General features: G+C 45.5%; 1 protein-coding gene across 1 annotated transcript in view; it reads right to left on the minus strand.

Moving 5' to 3' along the window:
- The window catches only part of STX12 (syntaxin 12), a 45,652-nt gene extending 32,464 nt beyond the window's left edge, over nucleotides 1–13,188 (minus strand). The window contains exon 1 of the mRNA XM_039511790.1: nucleotides 12,953–13,188. Within this exon, the coding sequence (XP_039367724.1) occupies nucleotides 12,953–13,073 (121 nt within the window). The 5' untranslated portion in view covers nucleotides 13,074–13,188. The remainder of the gene's footprint in view (nucleotides 1–12,952) is intronic.
- Between the last annotated feature and the right edge of the window lie 12,780 nt (nucleotides 13,189–25,968).

The following is a 25,968-nucleotide window of genomic DNA, read 5'->3' on the forward strand; positions in this document are numbered from 1 at the left end:
CCACTCACGCCCCTTCTCTACCTATGCTACATTGATGACATCTTCATCATCTGGACCCATGGGAAGGAGACTCTGGAAAAATTCCACCATGATTTCAACAGCTTCCACCCCACCATCAACCTCAGCCTGGATCAATCTACACAGGAGGTCCACTTCCTAGACACCACGGTGCAAGTAAGTGATGGTCACATTAACACCACCCTATACCGAAAACCTGCCGACCGCTATGCCTACCTTCATGCCTCCAGCTTCCATCCCAGGCACACCACACTATCCATTGTCTACAGCCAAGCACTGAGGTACAACCGTATCTGCTCCAACCCCTCAGACAGAGACCAACACCTACAAAATCTCCATCAAGCATTCTCAAAACTACAATACCCGCACGAGGAAATAAGGAAACAGATCAACAGAGCCAGACGTACTCAGAAGCCTCCTGCTGCAAGACAAACCAAAGAAAGAAACCAACAGGACTCCACTGGCCATCACATACAGTCCCCAGCTAAAACCCCTCCAACGCATCATCAGGGATCTACAACCCATCCTGGACAATGATCCCACACTTTCATAGGCCTTGGGTGGCAGGCCAGTCCTCGCTCACAGACAACCTGCCAACCTGAAGCATATTCTCACCAGTAACTGCACACTGCACCATAGTAACTCTAACTCAGGAACCAATCCATGCAACAAACCTCGATGCCAACTCTGCCCACATATCTACACCAGCGACACCATCACAGGACCTAACCAGATCAGCCACACCATCACCGGTTCATTCACCTGCACGTCCACCAATGTAATATATGCCATCATATGCCAGCAATGCCCCTCTGCTATGTACATTGGCCAAACTGGACAGTCTCTACGGAAATGGATAAATGGACACAAATCAGATATTAGGAATGGCAATATACAAAAACCTGTAGGAGAACACTTCAACCTCCCTGGACACACAATAGCAGATCTTAAGGTGGCCATCCTGCAGCAAAAAACTTCAGGACCAGACTTCAAAGAGAAACTGCTGAGCTTCAGTTCATCTGCAAATTTGACACCATCAGCTCAGGATTAAACAAAGACTGTGAATGGCTAGCCAACTACAAAACCAGTTTCTCCTCTCTTGGTTTTCACACCTCAGCTGCTAGAAGAGGGCCTCATCCTCCCTGATTGAACTAGCCTCATTATCTCTAGCCTGCTTCTTGCTTGCTTATATATACCTGCCCCTGGAAATTTCCACTACATGCATCCGAAGAAGTGGGATGAAAGCTCCATGAAAGCTCATGCTCCAAAACGTCTGTTAGTCTATAAGGTACCACAAGACTCTTTGCTGCTCATTTAGATTGTGTCTTGGATCAAGTCACTTATATTGGGTTTGTTCATGAGCCATACTGGAGTGTATTTAAACTATACTGGTTTGCATTTAACAACATCTTTTAATGTAATGCCTAACAGCACATATAGTACAATGTGGCTTTATGGAATAATTAAATACTGGAACTCAGAACCTTGCCTGAGTAGCATGTTGATTTCTTGGAGTTCTATTAGTTCTCCCAGTACACAGTTGTGTAGTGAACTCTCCATGCACTAAATTCCCCTACCCAAAGGGGCCAAGCATCACAGATTTCATGCCAGAACAACTCTTGTAATGGGTCACAAGTCTAACATCTTCTAGAGAATCAAAGAATCCTAGAACTGGAAGGGACCTCAAGAGGTCATCTAGTCCAGTCCCCTTCACTCAAGGCAGGACTAAGCATTATCTAGAGCAGGGGTCTCAAACTCAAATGACGAGGGCCACATGAGGAGTAGTGCATTGAACTGAGGGCCGCATCACTGACACACACCCCCTTGCTGCCTCTGGCCCCACCCCCTCCACTCCTTCCATTAGGCCCCACCCCCTTCAACCCCTTCCCTGCCCCAATCCAACCCCTTCCCTGAAGTCCCCACCCCAATGCTGCCCCCAGGGGGCGCAGGTGGTGTGCAGGGTGCGGCAGGGGGCTCAGGGCAGGACGTTGGGGTGCAGAAGCGGTGTGGGATGTGACAGGAGGCTCAGGGCAGGGGGTTGGGGTGTGGGACATGGCAGGGGGCTCAGGGCAGGGGGCTGGGGTGTGGGACGTGGCCGGGGGCTGGGGTGTGGGACATGGCAGGGGGCTCAGGGCAGGGGGTTGGGATGCAGGAGGGGTGTGGGATGTGACAGGGGGCTCAGGGCAGGGAGTTGGGGTGCAGGCTCCAGCCCAGCACCGCTTACCTAGAGTGGCTCTGGGGTGGCAGCGGTGCGCACCGGGGCCAGGGCAGGCTCCCTGCCTGCCTGCCCTGGCCCCCGGCCCTGCGCTGCTCCGTTCCAGGAAGCAGCTGGAACTGTGTCCTTGCAGCCCCTGGGGGAGGGGGAGGGGCTCAGGGCTCTGTGCATGCGCTGCTCTTGCTGCTCCTCTAGGTACCTCCCACGAAGCTCCCATTGGCCGCGGTTCCCTGTTCCCAGCCAATGGGAGCTGTGGGGGGCGGTGCCTGGAAGGAGGCAATGCAGGAGCCCTCTGCCTCCTTCTCCCTCCCCCCCAGCCCAAAGGGGCGCGCTGCCAGCTGCTTCAGACTGCGGCACGAGGCTCGCGACGTCACAGGGGGCAATCCCACGGGTAGGCAGAGGGGCGGGGGGGGCGCGCAGGGAGCTTGGCGGGCCACACGCAAGAGTCCCGCGGGCCGCATGTTTGAGACCCCTGATCTAGACCATCCCTGACAGGTGTTTGTCCAACCTGCTCTTAAAAATCCCCAATGATGGAGATTCCACAACCTCCCTAGGCAATTTATTCCAGTGCTTAACCACTCTGGCAGTTAGAAAGTTTTTCCTAATGTCCAACCTAAACCACTCTTGCTGCAAGCCCACTGCTTCTTGTCCTATCCTCAGAGGTTAAGAACAATTTTTCTCCCTGCTCCTTATAACAACCTTTTATGTACTTGAAAACTTATGTCCCTTCTCAGTCTTCTCTTCTCCAGACAAAACAAAACCCTTCCCCCCCCCCCCCCAATCTTCCCTCATAGGTCACTTTAATCATTTTTGTTGCTCTTCTCTGGACTTTCTCCAATTGGTCCACATCTTTCCTGAAATGTGGCACCCAGAACTGGACACAATACTCCAATTGAGGCCTAATCAGCACGGAGTAGAGCGGAAGCATTACTTCTTGTGTCTTGCTTACAATACTCCTGCTAATATATCCCAGAATGATGTCTGCTTTTTTTGCAACAGCATCACACTGTTGACTCACTCAGCTTGTGATCCACTGACCCCCAGATCCCTTTCCGCAGTACTCCTTCCTACTGTGAAAGTAGAATGAATTATATTGTAAAAATAAAAATGGATTAAAGAAATGTTGTATGTACCGTTAAGCAGAAATAAGAAATGTTGAAATACAGGTGCCAGGAAAAGAAACATTAGGCATAAACAATGGTGCTAATGGCTAAACATTAACAGAAGATCGGTAATAGTTAGTAAGGAAATAAGAAATGCATGCCTAGCCCAGGTAAATTTATCAGATTCTGCTTCTTTTGTTATCTTGTTAAGTTCTCGCCCTTTTATCTGTATAAATAAGATAGTTTGTGTCTAGCAGGGTGCTCACATTATCTGGGTGTTATTAGCCGAGCGCTGTGCTAATAAAAACAGAGTGGTCTGACAAACTGTGAGTCCTGAGTCTAACTTTGACAATTTGGAGGTCCCACCGAGATGGCAACCGTCTTCACTGGGGCTCTGCGATTCCTGACTGTTTTTGTAGGACGACCGTAGCAGCCAGCACCTGGGCATTTGGCCCGAGCGGTCCTCCACCAGAACGGAAAGGCGCGCAACCACAGTGAAGTCTACGCTATCGAACCTGTTGGTTCCCACTCTGTTCTGGTAGGGATCCTGGGATCTGACATCAGGAATCTGGTCAAGTAATTATTTCTGTGTTTTGTCCGGACTGAGGACTGTCCTGTCTCTGTGTCTATCTGTCCTCCTGTGGAGTGTTTGAGTCTGGGTGCCGTCTCCATCTGGGAATCGGCCGACCAAGGGGTTCCTGTCCCCGCGGTCTGAGTGGAATCTGCATAATCACAGCCACACCGCACTTTGGGTAAAAACCCTTGGTGTGAAAGCAAGGGCGATTGAGGCAGGAGCCTGTGGGTTCCTTTTGTGTGTTGCACCGGGCATCACTATGACGAACCCGAATTTCCTTCTTGTGCAATTGGTGTGTGAAGTCCTCCTGTATGGGTAACCAGACGTCTAAGTTGGGACAGTTCCCTAAACGAACGCCGGCTCATTTTATGTATTTTAGGATGGGTCCTGACTCCTGTAAAAAGGGTCTGGACTCCTGTAAATTTCTGGAAAAATGGTCTAGGCTAACTCGGGGGGATCCCAAAACTCATTGGCCACTGTTAAAATCTTGGAACAAAGACCGAATGGACGTCTTAAAGGACAAATTCGGCCAACCTAAAAGTAAATTGGCTAAAGGAGAGATTAACTGTTTCATGCAGTGGTGGGAAGAGGCAAATCATAGGTGGACAAAATCAAAACTCGCCTCTCAAATATTCAAATAATAAGTTAAAAGCTTTATTAAAAGCCTCCTTGCCCACCACCAGACCGAGCGCTCCCCTTTACCCCGTTCTCAAAAAACCCATCCCGGATCGATTCCAACCCCCTTCATACTCCCATCTCATTGTAAAAAGGACAAAAAGGCCCTTGTTCTGTTCCCCTTTGTTGTCTGCCTCAAAAACTGATTCTTTAGTGTTCCACTACCAATTCAGCAAAGAGGGTGGGCTCCTCAACTAGCCCCCACCCTTCCTGGTCCCTTTCCTTAAACATTTCTTTCAAAATTGTGAAATGGCCACAATATCACTCACAAACGGTTCATGGGGGGGGGGGAAGCAGGATCAGTCCCAGACAAGCAGGCAAGCAACAGATAAAGAAACTGAAAAAAGCCCTAAGGGCATAGTGTCAGGAGTAAGAAAAGCAGGAAGTGCAGGCATAAACCCCTGGAACAATACTGAAAATGGTGAAATCTGAGGTGAAAAGGGTGTCATTTTGGGAGATAAACAAGTGATTAAAGGAAAGAGTGAAAAGTTAACTCTACAGAGGCTGGAGAGAATTAAGCAGTTAAACTTTGTGAAAACGTTAAAGGATCATGTTAGAGAGAGAGAGAATTCTTGGTTTCTTTGCAGCCATTCTGAAGGAAAAATGGACCCTTTTCCAAAAGAATGCCTGTAAATAATCCATATATATATATATATATATATATATATATATATATATATATACACACACATACATACATACATATATACATACACACAGCTATGTAAAAACAAAGCAGTGGTAAGGAATGTTAAGGAAAATAAAATGTGTATGTATCTATTTGTCTGTGAAAATATGTAAAGTTCTAAGAATCTAAACCAGCACATCTGGTTTGTAAAACTCCTGTTTTGTAGGTGTAAGATAAATTGGTTTTGTTTTTGTTTTCAATGCCACTAAAAATTAATTTGAATCTGTAATTCAAAGTTGCAAAACTGACCGATCTTTTTGCAAGACACAGGTAATTAGTGTTGTTTGGCTTTGGGATTTAGCATTTAACCCTTAAGGGGTAACTTGATTCTTTACAAAATTTAAAATGTTTTTAAATAAAGACCAAGTCATGGCTGCAATAGGACAGTCAAAATCAGGAGAATAGGGAGAGATTCTGGAGTCTTTTTGTTTGTTTGTTTTTTTGTAACAATAGCAGATAAGAGCTGTAGTGAAAGAATAAGAAATTAACGGTGACCCTCTGAAGCAACAGCAGAGGTGAGGTGCACAAAACAAAAAGAAGCAATGTTAAACACACTGAGCCTTAAAATGGCTCTGTGTAATCAGACTGTCACTTTGATAAGGGTACTTAAAAAAAACTCTAAGAACAAAAGAAACCGTTACACCTTATGTAAAAATTGATATGGCTAATGTTTTAAAAGTTATATACAGAAGGAATGTGCATTTTCCCTAAGACATGTGCAGTGTATATTGTAGAAAGGGGTAAAAGAAATACAAATGAAACATGCTACTGAATTAAAATCCTATCAGGGCTCCAAAAAGAGCTGCAATAGACTGTGTTTTCTTTTTCAGATCTCTGTGTGTTTTGTAAGCAGGAGTTGAAAATGGAAAGAAATCAAAACTCTGGTGGAAGTTGATTGTGTCCCTTTTAAGGCACAGGTCTTGGCTACACTTGCAGATTTGCAGCGCTGCAGCAGGGTGTGAAAAAACACCCCCTACAGCGCTGCAAGTTGCGGCGCTGCAAAGCGCCAGTGTGATCAGAGCCCCAGCGCTGGGAGCACGGCTCCCAGCGCTGTACGTTAATCCCCATGGGGAGGTGGAGTACGGACTGCGCTGGGAGAGCTCTCTCCCAGCACTGGCGCTCCGACCACACTCCCATAGCCTATGTCTCTGAGCACTGCTGATGGCTTTGAATCCAAAATCCAAGGCTGTGTTGATGCAAATTACCTAACTGATAAAGCAAGGTGAGAACTGCCAGCACAAAAGAAGCTGCAAGTAAAGGACATATCTGGTCAGCAAACAAATTGCCTAAATAAAAGACATGGTATAACAAGATACCTTTAATATATTTGACACTAATGTTATTGTTAATATTAAACATTGAAATAAATTGAATGTTAGTAAGTACCCCTGTAACAACGTATAGTGTGTATGATTTTTGGAAAAATCCTTTAAGGTAATACGGTAATGATGCTTCTCAGCTATTACCTGTGAATAAACTTAAAGCTTAACACAGCAGGAAAAACATTACAAACTTGGTCTGCTATATAAGAGGAAAAAACTGAGGTACACCACCTCATGGATTTAATGACTAAACAGTGGGATAATTTCCCCATAACCCTTAAAAAGTAGAAGCCATTAAAACCTGGCCTGCCTATAGAACAAAAAACACACAGGAAAATATGGGGGTAATTAATCTGTTTTGCCTGCAATCAGCAAGGGTATTTGTAAAAGAAAGGAATCTTTTAAGCAATAATCAATGCCACCCCGAAAAGGGGAAAAAAATGTTATTTTTGTCTTTCAGAAAATCATAAAAAGCTAATACCAGCTACAGAACAAGTGAAAAAAAAATACTGCGATAGCTACGGAATGTACTTGTTAGGCCTAAATAAAATGTAACCCAAAGCCAGTTGTGTCAACCTGAACAAAGTCAAGCTAACAGCCTAACAGAGGTTTATGGGTAATTCATAAGTGGAAAGTCCCAGGGAGTTGCAGGTCTGTCTCTCACAAAGTTAAGCAACCATGAGATAAGAAAGGGACTGTATTCCTAGCATGGTACCAAACGTACTGAGGTAGAAACAATTCGTTTAAAGAACTCATAAGAAGCCAAGATTCCAAACTTCCAGACTCCCTGTGCAGTACTCCCTGTTTCTGTTCGATTGTTAAGGTATCATAAATCATGTAAAACATGTAATCTTGTAGAACATAAAAAAGAATGTATGGTAACAGTTTCTAGTTTCAAAAGAAGGGGGGTGGCTACTTAACTAGTTAATTGCAATTATGATGATGCGACGGAGCTGTCTATATAAACCTAGGTAATTTTGCAAAGAAGCTAGCTGGTTCTCTTTGGAGACGAGCTCGCTCTCTATTGTCGTGTGCACTTTTCAATAAAGCGCATTATATTTGAACTTTGCTGGTGTTGCCTGTCTCTCGTGGTCAGACAACGAACTTTGCCGTTTGGGGTACCAGAGTCCCCAACATACTGAAATGCAGATATTTAGAACATAAGATGTTTTGGGTAATATCAGAAAATATTAAGATTTTAATGCATCTGTTAAAGCAAAGGAAAAAAATCATTGTTTGATACCTATCAATATAAATAAATGCAGTATGTCTTCAGTACGGTGAGACAAAATTTGTTAAGTGAAGACATTGTTGTTAAAATCGCACATCAACAGGCTCTGGAAGCAAAGATATGGAAAGTTAGCCCACTCCCCGGATTGCACCTGGGATCTTTCTGGCTGCCCTAGACCTCAAGCCAGTGGGCTAGGGAGGTAGGGAAACTATTGGACACCAGAGGTTGTATCAAGTGGACTCCTCAAAAGTGGGTATGCTTATCCATGCCTGTTGCTCCAAAGCTCTGTATTAAAGACATCTCACTAGAATCCTGTATGTGAAATAAAATTAATAATGAGACCAAAGTACTGTATAATGGTCTATGTGTATGTGTTAATTCTTGGAGAAAAGTGTTTAAAAAGTGTTGGCAACCCACCAGAAGACAAATGTAAATGTAATGTAAGTACTGTGTTTACCAATAATCACATTTACTTTTTGCCACAAAAAAAAAAGTCTCCGTTTACTGTAAGCACTGATTTAGCTGAGTTCTCTCTCAATCTTGGCATTGAATGGCAAACAGTTACCAATCATCTGTTAAAAGGTAAAAAGGTAACATAGTTCCTAGAAAAAAAAAACAACGTGGGAAACAGGACCATTCATATTATACATGCTAATGGGAACATGTTAAGAATTGCCACTGCAGAAAGACATGACATAGCTTACCATTGGTATACCATATTTTCTGGATGGTCTCCCACAACTACTGGCATACTAATGTTACTACCTCTAATTGTTTTTGGTTTTAAATTGTATGTGTTTAATTGAAATGTTTAAAATGTGCTGTTGGATAAAATGAATGTATGCAAAGCTAAAGCCACAGGCCTAAATCACCTCCCAGTATTTTCTATTACGCGGACTAAATAAGAAGTGACACTGGCAATTAATAATCTTAGTGTCAAAAGGGGGATATGTAGGAGCAGGATTTTATAATGTCCCATAAGAATTAATGTATGATTTGATTTCATCTTGCTAGCCACCCTTTTTGAATAGCAGAAAAAAAATGACCCTCTGGGACTATAAAATTCTGTTTTCCCATATGCATTACAAACTCCCTCTCTTAACTCTTTGTTTTAAGATTTAGTTGGTAAGAGACAGGATTCTCTATTGTGTCTATGTTAAGTAAATTAGAAAAACATTGAAGGCCTAGGTTTCAAAGTAAATTGTCTTGGTTATTGATTGTAAAACTTAGCAAGGTTTAATTTGCAATGCCTTTTTGCTCGATATAAAATACTACTGTTTGTATTCTCAATCTGTTTGTGTGAATGAGGAATGTATGCATCAGGAAAAGATAAGGTGTGAAGGCCATTGTTATAGCCAGAATCAAGGAAAAAAGCAAAGAGACTTAAAGAGCATCAAAGAATCATTAGGTACTGCTTACTAGCCAGACGGCTGTTAAACTGTCTGGCATCGCAGAGTGGATACATGCTTCGCAGTATAAGAATGCACCACCTCCAGTGAACCAATCATCACCTCAGGACCATGCAGAGTCAATTTTGACTCCAGAAGAAGACGTAGAGGAAGAGCCTGCAATACCTTACAATCTACATTCTCCTAAGCGTTGCCAGAAACAGATGACGACCTAAAGCAAGGCCCAAGAAGGAGCAGTAGTGAGCCTAGCGCCTGCTGCCTGGTGGACGTAAAATTGTGACTGCGGTTCCCTCAGTTGAGGTTGTCAGAACCATAAGGGCCCTGCCTCCAACATGCACCTCTGGTGGTGCCTGTTCCTTGGCTGCTGGTGTCTTAAGGTCTGGGGAGTCCACAATGACAATTCTTTTATCCAGCAGCAAGTGTGGATAGCTCAGACCCTTAATATTTCTAAATGCTGGGTCTGCAGCCACATCCCAACCCACTCTCAAGCTGGTGTTCCTGTCCTGGCTATTCCACTCAATTCCCCAGACCTCACTGGAGGACCTTGTCCGTTTAACACAACATGGAACAGTAATGACACCTGGGAGGAGGCTATTGGCAGTTCCTTTATCCCACTTGGGGGAGTAATACACCATGCAAAAAGGCTCCTGAGGTTACAAGCAGTAGTTAAAATAATGGCAAATAAAACTGGAGAAAGTTTAAGAGCCCTGGCCAAAGAAACAGGGGCGATCCAACAAGTGGCCCTCCAAAACCGTCAGGCATTGGATATAGTGCTGGCGGCCAAAGGAGGGACCCGTGCTCTCATTGGAAAACAATGTTGTGTGTTTATACCTGACAATACCAATGAGGTAATAGATCGCGCTAGCCACTTAGAACAAATCACATATCTTCCCCATGAAGAACTGAGTTATTTATGGAAGTAGCTAAGTAACCTGTTCAATTTCTCTGGCATAGGAAACTAGTTGTTTCAGGGAGCCCTGACTATCCTGTTTGGAATCCTAATAATTTTTGTATGTTTTCAGTTAGTCTCCTGTTGTATCCAAAATTATGTAAGGCATGCCACCCAGGTGACTGCCCCAAAACAGAGCGCTAATATGATGATTTTGAATATCGCTGATGAAGAGATAAAGAACGGTTAATATGTGGAACCCAGTAAAATGTTGGTCATGGCGTAGCTTGACCAAAAGGAAGGATTGTGAAAGTAGAATGAATTCTATTGTAAAAATAAGAATGGATTAAAGAAGTGTTGTATGTACCTTTAAGCAGAAATAAGAAATGTTGAAATACAGGTGCCAGGAAAAGAAACATTAGGCATAAACAATGGTGCTAATAGCGAAACATTAACAGAAGATCGGTAATAGTTAGTAAGGAAATAAGATATGCATGCCTAGCCCAGGTAAACATATCAGATTCTGCTTCTTTTGTTATCTTGTTAAGCTCTCGCCCTTTTATCTGTATAAATAAGATAGTTTGTGTCTTGCATGGTGCTCACATTATCTGGGTGTTATTAGCACAATGCTCTGCTAATAAAACAGAGTGGTCTGACAAACTGTGAGTCCTGAGTCTAACTTTGACACTACACAGTCATTTCCCATTTTGTATGTGTGCAACTGATTGTTCCTTCCTAAGTGGAGTACTTTGCATTTCTCCTTATTGAATGTCATCCTATTTACTTTAGACCATTTCTCCAGTTTGTCCAGATCATTTTGAATTTTAATCCTATCCTCCAAAGCACTTGCAACCCCTCCCAGCTTGGTATTGTCCACAAACTTTATAAGTGTACTCTCTATGCCATTATCTAAATCACCGATGAAGATATTGAACAGAACCAGACCCAGAACGAATCCCTGAGGGACCCCACTCGTTATGCCGTTCCAGCATGACTGTGAACCACTGATAACTATTCTCTGGGAACGATTTTCCAACCAGTTATGTACCCACCTTATAGTAGCTCCATCTAGGTTGTATTTCCCTAGTTTGTTTATGAGACGGTCATGCAAGCCAGTATCAAAAGCTTTACTAAAGTCAAGATATACTACATGTACCACTTCTCCCCCATCCACAAGGCTTGTTGCCCTGCCAAAGAAAACTATCAGGTTGGTTTGACACGATTTGTTCTTGACAAATCCATGCTGACTGTTATTCATCACCTTATTTTCTTCTAGGTGTTTGCAAATTGATTTCTTAATTATTTGCTCCATTATCTTGGTACAGAAGTTAAGCCGACTGGTCTGTAATTCCCTGGGTTGTCCTTATAAGTAAAGCTCAAATAGTCTTAGAAGTGACAGAAAGCTTTCAGATAGTACTCTATGCACAGATGATCAAAACCAAGAAAGGTAATGAATGTAATACCTGCTGTTTAAAACCCACATAAGTGGGGGAAATTGATTACAATGAAATTTACTACTGAAAGCACCTTTTGTCTAAAGTAACCAAAATGGAAAAGTAACGTCTCTGTCTGGTACAGTAATATTAGGCATTTGTATCAATAGATCAACTCAAGTTGATGGTGCCCCTTTATTTTATTAAGGCTTTTGATAAGACACATATTCCTTGACTATTTTGAGAAACTCTTGTGCTAGTCCCACACCTCATGTGCCGCTCTGTGTTGGCACTAGTCAGGTGTAATGATCTAGTAGCAGCAGGAGGATTCTACTCTGTTTCATGAAAAGAATTAATGCAAGGAAACACAAGAAAAGATTAGACAGGTGGGCAAGAGAACAAGAAAAACCACACTATTTTTGTCTTATAGATATGAAGCCTTCACTGTCTCACGGGAGGAAGAGAAGCAGACATCGCAATGGAGGGAAGTCGGGGGCTGATGAAGAGAACTTCCAGGAAAACAAGTTCCTTGGAAAGTCAGGAATAGACTCTCTCATGTTAAGCCAGAGGGCCACCATACTGTCAAGGGATGACTAGCTGTTGCAGCAACATGGATGTGTTAATCTGACAAAGCAAGTTGATGAACATGGCCAATTACAAGGGAGCTGCTGTGGTTGATTGACTTCCTTCCCTGGCTGTGTTCAGTTATTTCAGGTCCCTCAGATACCGGCTGACGTTTTTAGATTTTAGAAATTCCATATAACTCTTCCAAGAGATCAGTAGAAACTCTCCTGCAGACAACCAACTGCCTAGTAAGAAATACGTGATTCCAATTAGTTATCTACTTTGGAATTGTAATGAGTAGCTTCCCATCATTCATTATTTTCTATACTGGGAAAGAGGTGAAGAGAAACTGCAACGCAAAGACAAGGATGGAGAAGAAATTCAAGGGAAGGAGGGAGGCCAGCGGTTTGGGTGCAGTCTGAGGCCGCAGCAAGGGTGAAAGCTGTAAGAGCAGGTACTGACAGGGGGGCCGAACTCGAGGGCGATGCCGCAGCCATGGGGGAGGCAGGGAAGGGGCGGGTCAGGGACAGCAGGGGAAGGCATGTCAGCAGCAGGCGGAGAGGCGAGGGGCCGGGATGGAGAGAACCCAGGGGCTGGTCAAAGCCCGGGGCCTGGGGAGGCGAGGGGGGGCAGAGCCAGGCCCTGGGGCGGCGGGAGGGAGGGGGCTGGGCTGGGCTCAGGCTGAGAGGGGCGGGGGGAGGCCGGCGCAGGAGGGGGCTAGGAGTCGCCGCGCGCCCGGGGCCGGGAGGTGGAGGGGCTGGAGGCGCGGCCCGGAGGCGCGAGCGAGCGAGCGAGGAAGGGCCGGGCCGGGCCGCGCCGCGCCGCACTCACTGTACTGAGCGATGCGCTGCACGTTGGCGCTGCAGGTCTGGATGATGCCGCTGAAGTCCCGGGGCGGAGGCTGCCCCTGGGGCCCCCCGGGCCGGCACGCGTCCAACGGGCCGTAGGACATGGCGAAGCCGGGCTGGGGCTGGGGCTGGGGCAGGGCAGCCGGGAGCTCAGCTGAACTGGGCAGAGCACCGCCTCACCAACTGCGCGTGCGCACTAGTACCCGGCACCAGGGACCAGCCCCCCCCAGGCCGGTGCATGCGCACTCACTGCCTCCTCTCAGCGGCGGGCGGGAGGGTACTTGGGCGCCATGGTTACGGGGACACGGCGTGACGGGGGAGGGGAACCCGTCTGTGGGGCCAGACTTGTCCTGCCCCCGCCAGGGGGCGCGCTGCCGCCCTGCCGGGACCCCAAGGGCCGCGCCGCTCCCAGAGGCGCAGCCCGGAGCTGGCCGGCCAGGCCCTGGGAGCCCCGCCAGAGCCTGCGCGGTGACGGTCCGGGTCCTGCCTCGCCTGGGCGTCCTAGAGCGGCGCTGGGCTGCAGGGGCCTCGGGCGGGGCAGCGGAACAGCGCTGGCCAGCGGCTGCCTGTGCAGCCCGCCCCTTGGAAGGGTTTGGGGTTCAGCTGCACCAGCCGAGGTAAATAAGGGCGAGGCGCCACAGGTCATTGATACAGAGCAGTCTGGGTCACTTGGTAAGCTGGCCGCAATCAAGCAGGGGGCGTTTGAATAGTGCTGAATGTACAACGGCTACATCGGGGAACAAAGACTGGCAGCCATGGTTACAGGGTGGGGGAGGCCATCCTGGGATGCCGGACTCTGAAAAAAATGTGGGGGGTCATGGTGGCTAATCAGCTGGACATGAACTCCCATGGTGATGCTCTGGCCAGAAGGGCTAATGTGATCTTTGGATGCATAAACAGGAATCTCACATAGGAGTAGAGAGGTTATTGCTGCTTGTATTTGGCACTGGGGCATAGGTGGCAGGTGACTCTTGTGTTTGGGGAGGCCGGGTGCGATCACCAGACGCTCCCTAGAAGTGGGGAGCCCCATCCCCACTCGGCCTCCTCCTCTGAGGTCCTGCCCACACTCCATCCCAAGGTCCTGCCCCCACTCCATCTCTTCCCTGACTCCCCTCCTGCCTGCCCACCACTCACTCCTCTCTGCCCCCACACCCACCATTTGCTCCTTTCTGTCTCCTCCTGCCTTATGGGCGAGTGACATGAGGAGGGGGCAGAGAGGAGTGGGTGAGTGGGGCCTCAGGCAGGGAAGAGAGAGAGCGAGGGTGGGGTTTCGGGGGAAGAGGTGCAGTGCAGGTGGGGACTCAGGGTGGCGCTATGCTCTGGGCACTAGTGACCCCCCCCACACACTTCTCAGGAGCTTCTGGTGGCAGCACTCCAAAGATGGCTGGCTGGCACATGTCTAAAGGGAGGTGCACCACATCCGGCATTTTTGCCCTATATGGAGAGGCTTAGCCTCCCCAAATCTCTTATGCCCACTGCCCACACACTGGTGTAACTGCTACTGGAATACTGCTGTGATGGGTTGGATCACAGAACCCGCCTTGGGAACTGCTACCTGATGTGCTGAGACTACCTTTAAGCCCATTTTCCCTAGCAGCTTGGGACTTCAGTGCCCTGCCTGGTCTGAGCCAGACACGCTTGCCTGCTACAAACACAGACCCAGGTCTGAACCACGTCCCCCAAAAGCTGCAGACTTAACTGAAAACAGCCTAAGAAGTGTTCCTGTCTCCAACATTCAGGTACCCAACTCCCAGTGGGGTCCAAACCCCAAATAAATCCGTTTTACCCTGTATAAAGCTTATAAAGGATAAACTCATAAATTGTTTGTCCTCTATAACACTGATAGAAAGAGATGCACAGCTGTTTGCTCACCCAGGTATTAATACATACTCTGAGTTAATTATTAAGTAAAAAGGTGATTTTATTAAATACAAAAAGTAGGATTTAAGTGGTTCCAAGTAATAACAGACAGAACAAAGTGAATTACCAAGCAAAATAAAATAAAACACGCAAGTCTAAGCCTAATACAGTAAGAAAGTGATTACAGATGAAATCTCACCTTCTTTTACAGACTAGCCTCCTTCTAGTCTGGGTCCAGCAATCACTCACACCCCTGTGGTTACTGTCCTTTATTCCGTTTTCTTTCAGGTATCTTTTGAGGGTGGAGAGGCTATCTCTTGAGCCAGCTGAAGACAAAATTGAGGAGTCTCCCATGGCTTTATATAGTTTCTCTCTTGTGGGTGGAAATTCCTCCCTCCCCCTGTGTAGAATGCCCTCTACAAGATGGAGTTTTGGAGTCACCTGGGCAAGTCACATGTCCATGCATGACTTAGTTCTCTACAGGAACGTTCCCAGGAAAGCTCAGATGTGGACTGGCGTCTATCAGAGTCTATTGTTAGCTTAAGTGTTTCTTGATTGGGCACTTACTGAGAATAGTCTTTTTTCAAGAAGCTGACGAAATGCTTCACTGAGGCTACTTAAAATCAAACAAATACACAGGCAATATTCATAACTTTGAATACAAGAATGATACATGCATACAAATAGGATGAATATATTCAGTAGGCCATAACCTTTGCAGAGATATGTTACGTGGCATATGTAGCATAAAACATATTCCAGTTATGTCATATTTCCATTCATAAGCATATTTCCATAAAGCCTTATGGGGTGCAATGTCACAACTGTGTCCAGTTCTGGTGTCCACAATTCAAAAAGCATATTGATAAATTGTAGACGGTTCAGAGAAGAACCACAAGAATGATTAAAGGATTGGAAAACATGCCTTGTAGTGATAGATTCAAGTAGCTCAATCTGTGTAGCTTAACAATAAGGTTAAGGGGTGGCTTGTTTACAGTTTGAGTACTTACACGGGGAACAAATATTTGATAAGCTTTTCAATCTAGCACAGAAAGGTATAACACAATCCAATGGCTGGAAGCTGAAGCTAGACAAATTCAGACTGGAAATAAAGCTTAATTTTAACAGTGAGGGTAATAAATCATTGGAACAACGTAACAAGGGTCATGGTGGATTCTCCATCACTAACAATATTTAAGTTAAGGTTGGCTGTTTTTCTGAAAGATCTCTCGGAATTATTTTGGGGAAATTCTATGGTTTTTGGTATACAAGAAGTCAGACTAGGTTATCACAACAGTCACTTTTGGCCCTAGAATCTATGGATCCATGAATAGGACCCTACCAAATTCACGGCCCATTTTGGTCAATTTCATGGTCATAGGATTTAAAAAATTGCAAATTTCAGTATTTTAGATATTTAAATCTGAAATTTCACAGTGTTGTAACTGTAGGGGTCATGACTCAAAAAGGGCTGTGGGGAGGGTCACAAGTTTATAGTAGGGGAGTTGTGTTATTGCCACCCTTATTCCTGTGCTGCTCCCTTCAGAGCTGGGCCCTCGGCCAGCAGCTGCCACTCTCCAGCCGCCCAGCTCTGAAGGTAGCTGTGCAGAAGTAAGGGTGGCAATAACACGACTCCCCTACTATAAACTTGTGACCCGCCCCACAGCCCTTTTTGAGTAATTACCCCTACAGTTACAACACAGGCTAACAGAGGGCGTTTGCCTGGGATCTGTCTGAGAGGAAGTACGGTAAGTGCTGCATTAGGGGGGCTGTGTTGGTGAGTATCTGAGTGTCTGTTGCAGGGGACAGTTTGTCAGTTGGACAGTGTGCTTGATTGTTTGTTTGAAAAGTGTGAATTAGGAGTGCTTTGTTCCAGGTGGGCCTTGAGTGGGCCTGACTGCTATAAAAAGGCAGTCACCAGTGAACCAGCTGAGCGGCAAACAGCAGAGGCTGACAGAGGGAGTTTGCCTGGGGAGAGCCCACTGAGGCTTTCATCTCAAGGGCTTCTGTGAGTTGCTGCAACAGCTGAGGAAGCTCTTAGAAGGAAGAAATTATGGAAAGTGAGCATTCAGCTGTTGTGACCTGCACATGTTGTGCCATGTTTGTCTTTCTTCCACAGGACAGAAGCGACTTTGTCTGTACAAAGTGAAAGCTGGTCTCCATATTGGAAGAGAAGGTTCGAGGTCTGGAGCAACAAGTATCAACCCTGCATTGCATAAGAGAAAATGAAGATTTCCTGGACAGACGTCAGGACATGCTTCTACGGGCACAACATCCTGAAGAATCAGAGCAGGCTGTGCAGAGGAGAGAGAGGGACGGTGAAGAAATTTGGCAGCATGTGACCTCCAGAAGAAGAAAGAGGAGCGTCCATGTACCAGCAATGGAGATACAGATGAGCAACCGTTTTCATGTTCTTTCCACAGCTACTAATGCGGAGAGTGGACTAGATGGTACATCTGAGAGAAGGGAGCAGAAGGAGACTCCACCGATTGGAAGGCACAAGATGCACTGTCCTAGGGATGGGGGTTCCACAAGCACCGCTCCCAAGAGAAGGAAGAGGGTGGTGGTGCTTGGGGACTCCCTCCTCAGGGGGACTGAGTCATCTATCTGCCGCCCCAACCGAGAAAACCGAGAGGTCTGCTGCTTGCCAGGGGCTAGGATTCACGATGTGATGGAGAGACTGCCGAGACTCATCAAGCCCTCAGATCGCTACCCCTTCCTGCTTCTCCACGTGGGCACCAATGATACTGCCAAGAATGACCTTGAGCAGATCACTGCAGACTACGTGGCTCTGGGAAGAAGGATAAAGGAGTTTGAGGCGCAAGTGGTGTTCTCGTCCATCCTCCCTGTGCAGGGAAAAGGCCTGGGTAGGGATCGTCGAATTGTGGAAGTCAATGAATGGCTATGCAGGTGGTGTCGGAGAGAAGGCTTTGGATTCTTTGACCATGGGATGGTGTTCCAAGAAGGAGGAGTGCTAGGCAGAGATGGGCTCCACCTAACGAAGAGAGGGAAGAGCATCTTCGCAAGCAGGCTGGCTAACCTAGTGAGGAGGGCTTTAAACTAGCGGCGACCAGCTTGGCTTAACAGTGAAATCCTTGCTGATCTTAAACGCAAAAAAGAAGCTTACAAGAAGTGGAAGATTGGACAAATGACCAGGGAGGAGTATAAAAATATTGCTCAGGCATGCAGGAGTGAAATCAGGAAGGTCAAATCACACTTGGAGTTGCAGCTAGCAAGAGATGTTAAGAGTAACAAGAAGGGTTTCTTCAGGTATGTTAGCAACAAGAAGAAAGTCAAGGAAAGGGTGGGCCCCTTATTGAATGAGGGAGGCAACCTAGTGACAGAGGATGTGGAAAAAACTAATGTACTCAATGCTTTTTTTGCCTCTGTCTTCATGAACAAGGTCAGCTCCCAGATTGCTGCACTGGGCAGGACAGTATGGGGAGGCGGTGACCAGCCCTCTGTGGAGAAAGAAGTGGTTTGGGACTATTTAGAAAAACTGGACGAGCACAAGTCCATGGGGCCGGATGCACTGCATCGAAGGGTGCTAAAGGAGTTGGTGGATGTGATTGCAGAGCCTTTGGCCATTATCTTTGAAAACTCATGGAGAACGGGGGGGGGGGGGGGGGAGGTCCCGGATGGGTGGAAAAAGGCTACTGTAGTGCCCATCTTTAAAAAAGGGAAGAAGGAGGATCCGGGGAACTACAGGCCAGTCAGCCTCACCTCAGTCCCTGGAAAAATCATGGAGCAGGTCCTCAAGGAATCAATTCTGAAGCACTTAGAGGAGAGGAAAGTGATCAGGAACAGTCAGCATGGATTCACCAAGGGCAAGTCATGCCTGACTAACCTAATTGCCTTCTATGAGGAGATAACTGGGTCTGTGGATGAGGGGAAAGCAGTGGATGTGTTATTTCTTGACTTTACCAAAGCTTTTGATACAGTCTCCCACAGTATTCTTGCCAGCAAGTTAAAGAAGTATGGGCTGGATGATTGGACTATAAGGTGGATAGAAAGCTGGCTAGATCATCGGGCTCAACGGGTAGTGATCAACGGCTCCATGTCTTGTTGGCAGCCGGTTTCAAGTGGAGTGCCCCAAGGGTCGGTCCTGGGGCCGGTTTTGTTCAATATCTTCATTAATGATCTGGAGGATGGCGTGGACTGCACTCTTAGCAAGTTTGCAGATGACACTGAATTTGGAGGAGTGGTAGATACATTGGAGGGTAGGGATAGGATACAGAGAGACCTAGACAAATTAGAGGACTGGGCCAAAAGAAACCTGATGAGGTTCAACAAGGACAAGTGCAGAATCCTGCACTTAGGACGGAAGAATCCCATGCACTGCTACAGACTAGGGACCGAATGGCTGGGCAGCAGTTTTGCAGAAAAGGACCTAGGGGTTACGGTGGACGAAAAGCTGAATATGAGTCAACAGTGTGCCCTCGTTGCCAAGAAGGCTAATGGCATTTTGGGCTGTATAGGTAGGGGCATTGCCAGTAGATCGAAGGATGTGATCATTCCCCTCTATTCGACATTGGTGAGGCCTCATCTGGAGTACTGTGTCCAGTTTTGGGCCCCACACTACAAGAAGGATGTGGAAAAATGGGAAAGAGTCCAGCGGAGGGCAACAAAAATGATTAGGGGGCTGGAGCACATGACTTATGAGGAGAGGCTGAGGGAACTGGGATTGTTTAGTCTGCAGAAGAGAAGAATGAGGGGGGATATGATAGCTGCTTTCAACTACCTGAAAGGGGGTTCCAAAGAGGATGGATCTAGACTGTTCTCAGTGATAGAAGATGACAGAACAAGGAGTAATGGTCTCAAGTTGCAGCGGGGGAGGTTTAGGTTGGATATTAGGAAAAACTTTTTCACTCAGAGAGTGGTGAAGCACTGGAATGGGTTACCTAGGGAGGTGGAGGAATCTCCTTCCTTAGAGGTTTTTAAGGTCAGGCTTGACAAAGCCCTGGCTGGGATGATTTAGTTGGGAATTGGTCCTGCTTTGAGCAGGGGGTTGGACTAGATGACCTCCTGAGGTCCCTTCCAACCCTGATATTCTATGATTCTATGGTATGGTATTGCCACCCTTACTTCTGTGCTGCTGCTGGTGGGGCACTGCCTTCAGAGCTGGGCACCTGGCCAGCAGCTGCTGCTCTCTGGCCACCCAGCTGAAGTGAAGGCAGCGCAGAAGTAAGGGTGGCAATACTGTGACCCCCTACAATAACCTTGTGACCCCCGTACAACCCTATTTTGAATCGAGACCCCCAGTTTGGGAAACGGTCTCCCCCGTGAAAATCTGTATAGTATATGTAAAGAAACCAGATTTCATGATCTCTGACACGTTTTTCACAGCTGTGAATTTGGTAGGGCCTTATCCATGAATGTTATTGTGAGTTCCCTCTTGCCGTTTAATGCTGTTAAATAGCACCTGGAAACACATACATTTTTATATTGGCCCATGAGGAAATTCAGTTTTGGATGGAGTTGAGCAATTTAAATCAAGGTGATTTAAATAATTAATTCTTTAAAAAAATCATAGATTAATAAAAGAGTAGGGCTGGAAGGGACCTCGAGAAGTCATCAAGTCCAGCCCCCTTCACTGAGGCAGGACCAAGTAAACCTAGCCATCCCTGACAGATGTTTGTCCAATTTGTTGTTAATAACCTCCAATGATGGGGATTCCACAGCCTCCCTTGGAAGCCTGTTCCAATGCTTAACTACCCTTATAGTTGGAAAGTTTTTCCTAATATCTAACATAAATCTCCCTTGCTGCAGATTAAGCCCATTACTTCTCATCCTACCTCCACTGGACATAGAGAATAATTGATCACTGTCCTTTTTATAACAGCCCTTAACATATTTGAAGATTATTATGAGGTCCACCCTCAGTCTTTTTTTTCTTAAGACTAAAAACATGCCCAGTTTTTTTAAACTTTCCTCAGCGGTCAGGCTTCCTAAACCCTTTATCATTTTTGTTGCTCTCCTACGGACTCTCTCCAATTTATACACATCTTTTCTAAAGTGTGGCACACGGAACTGGACATAGTACTCCAGCTGAGGCCACATCTGTGCAGAGTAGAGTGGGAGAATTGCGTCCCGTGTCTTACATATGACACTCTTGTTAATATACCCCCGAGTGATATTAGCCTTTTTCACAACTGTATCACATTGCTGACTCATCTTCAATTTGTGATCCATTTTAACCCCCAGATCCTTTTCAGCAGTGCTACTGCCTATCCAGTTATTCCCCATTTGGTAGCTGTGCACTTGATTTTTCCTTCCTAAGTGTAATAATTTACACTAATCTTTATTGAATTTCATCTTGTTGATTTCAGACCAAATCTCTAATTTATGAAAGTCATTTTGAATTTTAATCCTGTCATCCAAAGTGCTTGTACCCCTCCCAGCTCGGTGTCAGCCACAAATTTTGTAAACACACCCTCCACTCCATTATTTTTGAAATCATGATTTTTATTTGCTCTGGTTTTCAATTTACCTCTCTTTGTCCAGTTAGAAATATATTGGTAACTTTCAGTAGCATAAAAGTGTAAGTTATGTACCCAGTTTTCCCACTCATTAAAAAAACATTTGAACAATATTTTAAAGGACATCCAATATTTGAAGAAAGTCATATTTGCAATTTATTCAGAAAGTTTGAATTAAGGTAATATGAGTAACGATTAATTTGTATATAAGAGATATTATCAAACCATCATTACTAATATACACTATTGAGACAACTTAGTGTGTATTTATTTGAGAAATGGCTTGTGAGACGACAATATTACTTTACTATTTACAGGTGTATGTCTCAAATGGTAGATTCAAAATCCTGGTAAATGTGTAGTACAGAACTTCAGACAAGGCCACAGACCTGCAAACAAGCATGTGCGTGCTTAGCTTTAAGTGCATGAATAGTCCCATTTTAGTCAGTGGGGCTGCTCCTATGCTTCAAGCTCAGTGCACATGTAGATATTTGCAGGATCATGCCCAAAGTTGTTAAAACACACTTCTTTGAGAACAGAAGCCATATACAATGTCTTTGTGAATAAAGTGGGTGTTGGTGGGTGCATTGTAGCTGGACAGTACAGAGAGATTTTCCAGACAGACCAACATTGTTGGTGTAGGGAGCTAACTTATTCTTAGTAGTTAACAGTATTTATGAACTATATTATTATCTGTTTTACAGTTCCCAAAAGTGTGGTGGATACTTTACAGAACATCTGGAAGGCATGATCCTGGCCCCAAAAAGCTTACAGTAAAGAATGACATAACATGATAAATGGATGCAATACAAACAAATGATGCAAAGCTGTAGTGTCACTGTGGCTGGTAAATGAGACTAAAAGAGAGAGTGGTCTTTTTACTATAAATTGGCAAACTATTTAAATGAGATAAAAAAAGTACAAGATACACTTTGCCACTTGACAGCAAGGTGACACGACAATCAAGTCAGCTCTCTTGACATAAACAGATTCAAAATTTCAAAAGATCTAAAATGAGAGTGGAATTATTTGACTGGGATTGAGATGTATGGTATGTCCTGTGTTAGCTGCTCTTCTGAAAGGACTTCAGTTTCGGTATGGTACCTGCATTGTTGATAAATCCACACATTCCCTCCCTTCCCATGAAGGATAATGACTTTCTTGTCTGTCCGAAAAAAGATCTTTTTGTTCTCTTTTGTCAAGTCTCAGCTCTGAAGAGGTGAGAGACAGACAGTCACTTGGAGACAGACTTGGCTTTATTGTATAAATTTCTAGCATTGATAATTTACACTTCATGTTGCTTGGCTGAGAAGGACCAGCTCTTCTCTGGATGCTTTTGTGCCCCTGAGATTTGTACTTTTGAGGAAGATTGATAAAAGATGTTAGTTGCAAAGACAGGGAAGTGTATGGATTATGAGGGTCCCATGGCACACATTGTCTGTGTTCACCATAGGGGACAATAGAGGCACATAGCTTGGGTTTGGTGACACCTGCATTTGTCCAGCCCAAATAAAATGATCTTCCAGCATGAGCTGGAATAGCCAGTGGTTCCAAAAGATTTTTATACTGTGGGCCATTTCTTATGACAGGATCTTATATATCACTTCCCTTTCCAACTTCCCAGTCCTGATCCTACACCTCCCTGTAGCAAAAATAGGGCTTGGTTATATTAGAAAAAGTAATATTAAGACACTACTGAGTAGGGTCAGATTGGGCTGCTGTGCAACTGGGTCAGATATCTGTAAGGGGCCTCTGCATAGAGCTTATATGAGCTCTCTATCATTGGTTCCCTCCTGGTGGGAGCTGGAGGAACAATCCTCCCCCAGGAAACTACTGGAAGGAATGACCAAGAATAGAGGTGAGGAGGATATAGACGGTGTGTGAAGGGAAGAATACACTGGAGCAGCTAGAGTTCATAACCAGTTCAGCTACCATCCATTAATAGCTCAAGGTTACTTGCTGGCATGCTGCAGTCATAAAAGAATCTAGAAGAACTTCCTTCTTCATAAGCCAAATCAATCAGCAGAATTGTTCCATGGAGTAAATCAGTGAATCAACCCAGAATGCCTATGCTGCCCACCTACATCCAAGTCTCTCCTACTACAAAGAGACAAAACTAACCCTAGCAGAACATGGTTCCTGTCTCACCCCATCTGCTCAGATGGAATATAGACCAATCATCCAAAGAGGAGTCCTGGAAGCTCCGAGGAATGTCCTGCCCATGCCCTGTGAAATTACCCCTGTCCCTCCTGGCTGGTGAAGTCTAGTGAAGAGTTTCTGGCCCCCAGGACAAATGAGATAAAACCTCTTTCAAAGAAAGCATACTTCTGGATATGCCAAGGAATGCACTAGTGTCTCTGAACTTGAAGAAGTCTACACTTATAGCCAACAGCCTCACCAACACTGCCCATTTCCAGCTTCCCTTTTCTTGACAAGGTCACTGAGGAGGTTGTAGCATCCAGGCTTCAACAGCACCTATATCCTCTGCAATTAAGTTTCAGACCAGGGCTGAGAAATGATCTGATTTTTTTCACATCTGTCTTCACCACTGAGGATGTTGGGAAGATTCCTACATTGTTCCTGCTCTTTACTAGTAACAAAAATGAGGTACTCTCAAGATTGAGGTGTCAGAAAAAGCGCTGGAGCAAACTGATAATTTAATAATCAATAAGACATCTGGCCAAGCTAGTCCATCCAAGAGTTCTGTTGGAACTCAAGTATGAAGTGACTGAGCTGCTAACAAAAATGCACAGTCTGATTAAAAACAGCTACTGTTCCACAGGATTGGAGGGTAGCAAATGTTGTACCTGTATTTAAAAAGGCTCTACATGTGATCTGGAGAGTTATAGACCAGTAAGCCTTACATCTGGGCCTGGCAAATTGGTTGGAATAACAGAACAAACACTAAGACAATCATAATCTGATAGGGTCTAACCAGCAGAGTTTTAGCAAAGGAAAATCATGTGTCATTAATCTTCTAGACTTCTAATATGTCAATACAGTAGTGGATAAAGAGAACCAGTCAGCATAATTTATTTAGACTTTCAACAGGCCTTTGACAAGGTCCTGCCCAAGATGCTACTAAAGAGGTATGTTGATTTGTTCCGGTGTTAGTGTAGGGAGTGTCCTGAGTAGATGGTGCAGTTTCTTAGTGGATTCCTCAGTGGGATCTGAGGGAAGTGGCCTGTAGAATTTGGTATTGGAGAGTTGTCTGGCGGCCTCCTTTTGGTAGTCAGACCTGTTCATGATGACAACAGCACCTCCTTTATCAGCCTCTTTGATTATAATGTCAGGGTGGTTTCTGAGGCTGTGGATGGCATTGCATTCTGCACAACTTAGGCAGATGTTGTTTTTCCACAATTTCTGTCTGTGGAAGCATTCTATGTATAGGTCCAGACTGTCATTTCGACCCTCAGGAGGAGTCCATGTGGAGTTCTTCTTCTTGTGCTGTTGGTGGGAGGGTAACTGTGTATCAGTGGGCTGTTCAGTGTTATCCTGAAAGTATTCTTTGAGTCGGAGATGGTGAAAGTAGGCTTCCAGATCGCTGCAGAACTGTATCATGTTTGTGGGGGTGGCAGGGCAGAAAGAGAGTCCCTGAGATAGGACAGACTTTTCTGCTGGGCTGAGTGTGTAGTTGGATAGATTGACGATATTGCTGGGTGGCAGGCCACTTTCACACGCCTTGGGTGGCAGTCCTCACCCACAGACAACCTGCCAACCTGAAGCATATTCTCACCAGTAACTGCACACCGCACCATAGTAACTCTAACTCAGGAACCAATCCATGCAACAAACCTCGATGCCAACTCTGCCCACATATCTACACCAGTGACACCATCACAGGACCTAACCAGATCAGCCACACCATCACCGGTTCATTCACCTGCACGTCCACCAATGTAATATACGCCATCATATGCCAGCAATACCCCTCTGCTATGTACATCGGCCAAACTAGACAGTCCCTACGGAAAAGGATAAATGGACACAAATCAGATATTAGGAATGGCAATATACAAAAACCTGTAGGAGAACACTTCAACCTCCCTGGACACACAATAGCAGATCTAAAGGTAGCCATCCTGCAGCAAAAAAACTTCAGGACCAGACTTCAAAGAGAAACTGCTGAGCTTCAGTTCATCTGCAAATTTGACACCATCAGCTCAGGATTAAACAAAGACTGTGAATGGCTTGCCAACTACAGAACCAGTTTCTCCTCCCTTGGTTTTCACACCTCAACTGCTAGAACAGGGCCTCATCCTCCCTGATTGAACTAACCTCGTTATCTAGGTAATAATTGGAGATATACCAATCTCCTAGAACTGGAAGGGACCTCGAAAGGTCATTGAGTCCAGCCCCCTGCCTTCACTAGCAGGACCAATTTTTGCCTTCGACCCCTAAAAGTGGCCTCCTCAGGGATTGAACTCACAACCCTGGGTTTAGCAGGCCAATGCTCAAGCCACTGAGCTATCCCTCCCTCCTCTCTCTAGCTTGCTTCTTGCTTGCATATATATACCTGCCCCTGGAAATTTCCACTACATGCATCCAATGAAGTGGGTATTCACCCACGAAAGCTCATGCTCCAATACGTCTGTTAGTCTATAAGGTGCCACAGGACTCTTTGCTGCTTTTACAGATCCAGACTAACACGGCTACCCCT

The sequence above is a fragment of the Mauremys reevesii genome, linkage group 23, assembly GCF_016161935.1.
Source record: "Mauremys reevesii isolate NIE-2019 linkage group 23, ASM1616193v1, whole genome shotgun sequence".
Classification (NCBI taxonomy): Eukaryota; Metazoa; Chordata; order Testudines; family Geoemydidae; genus Mauremys; species Mauremys reevesii.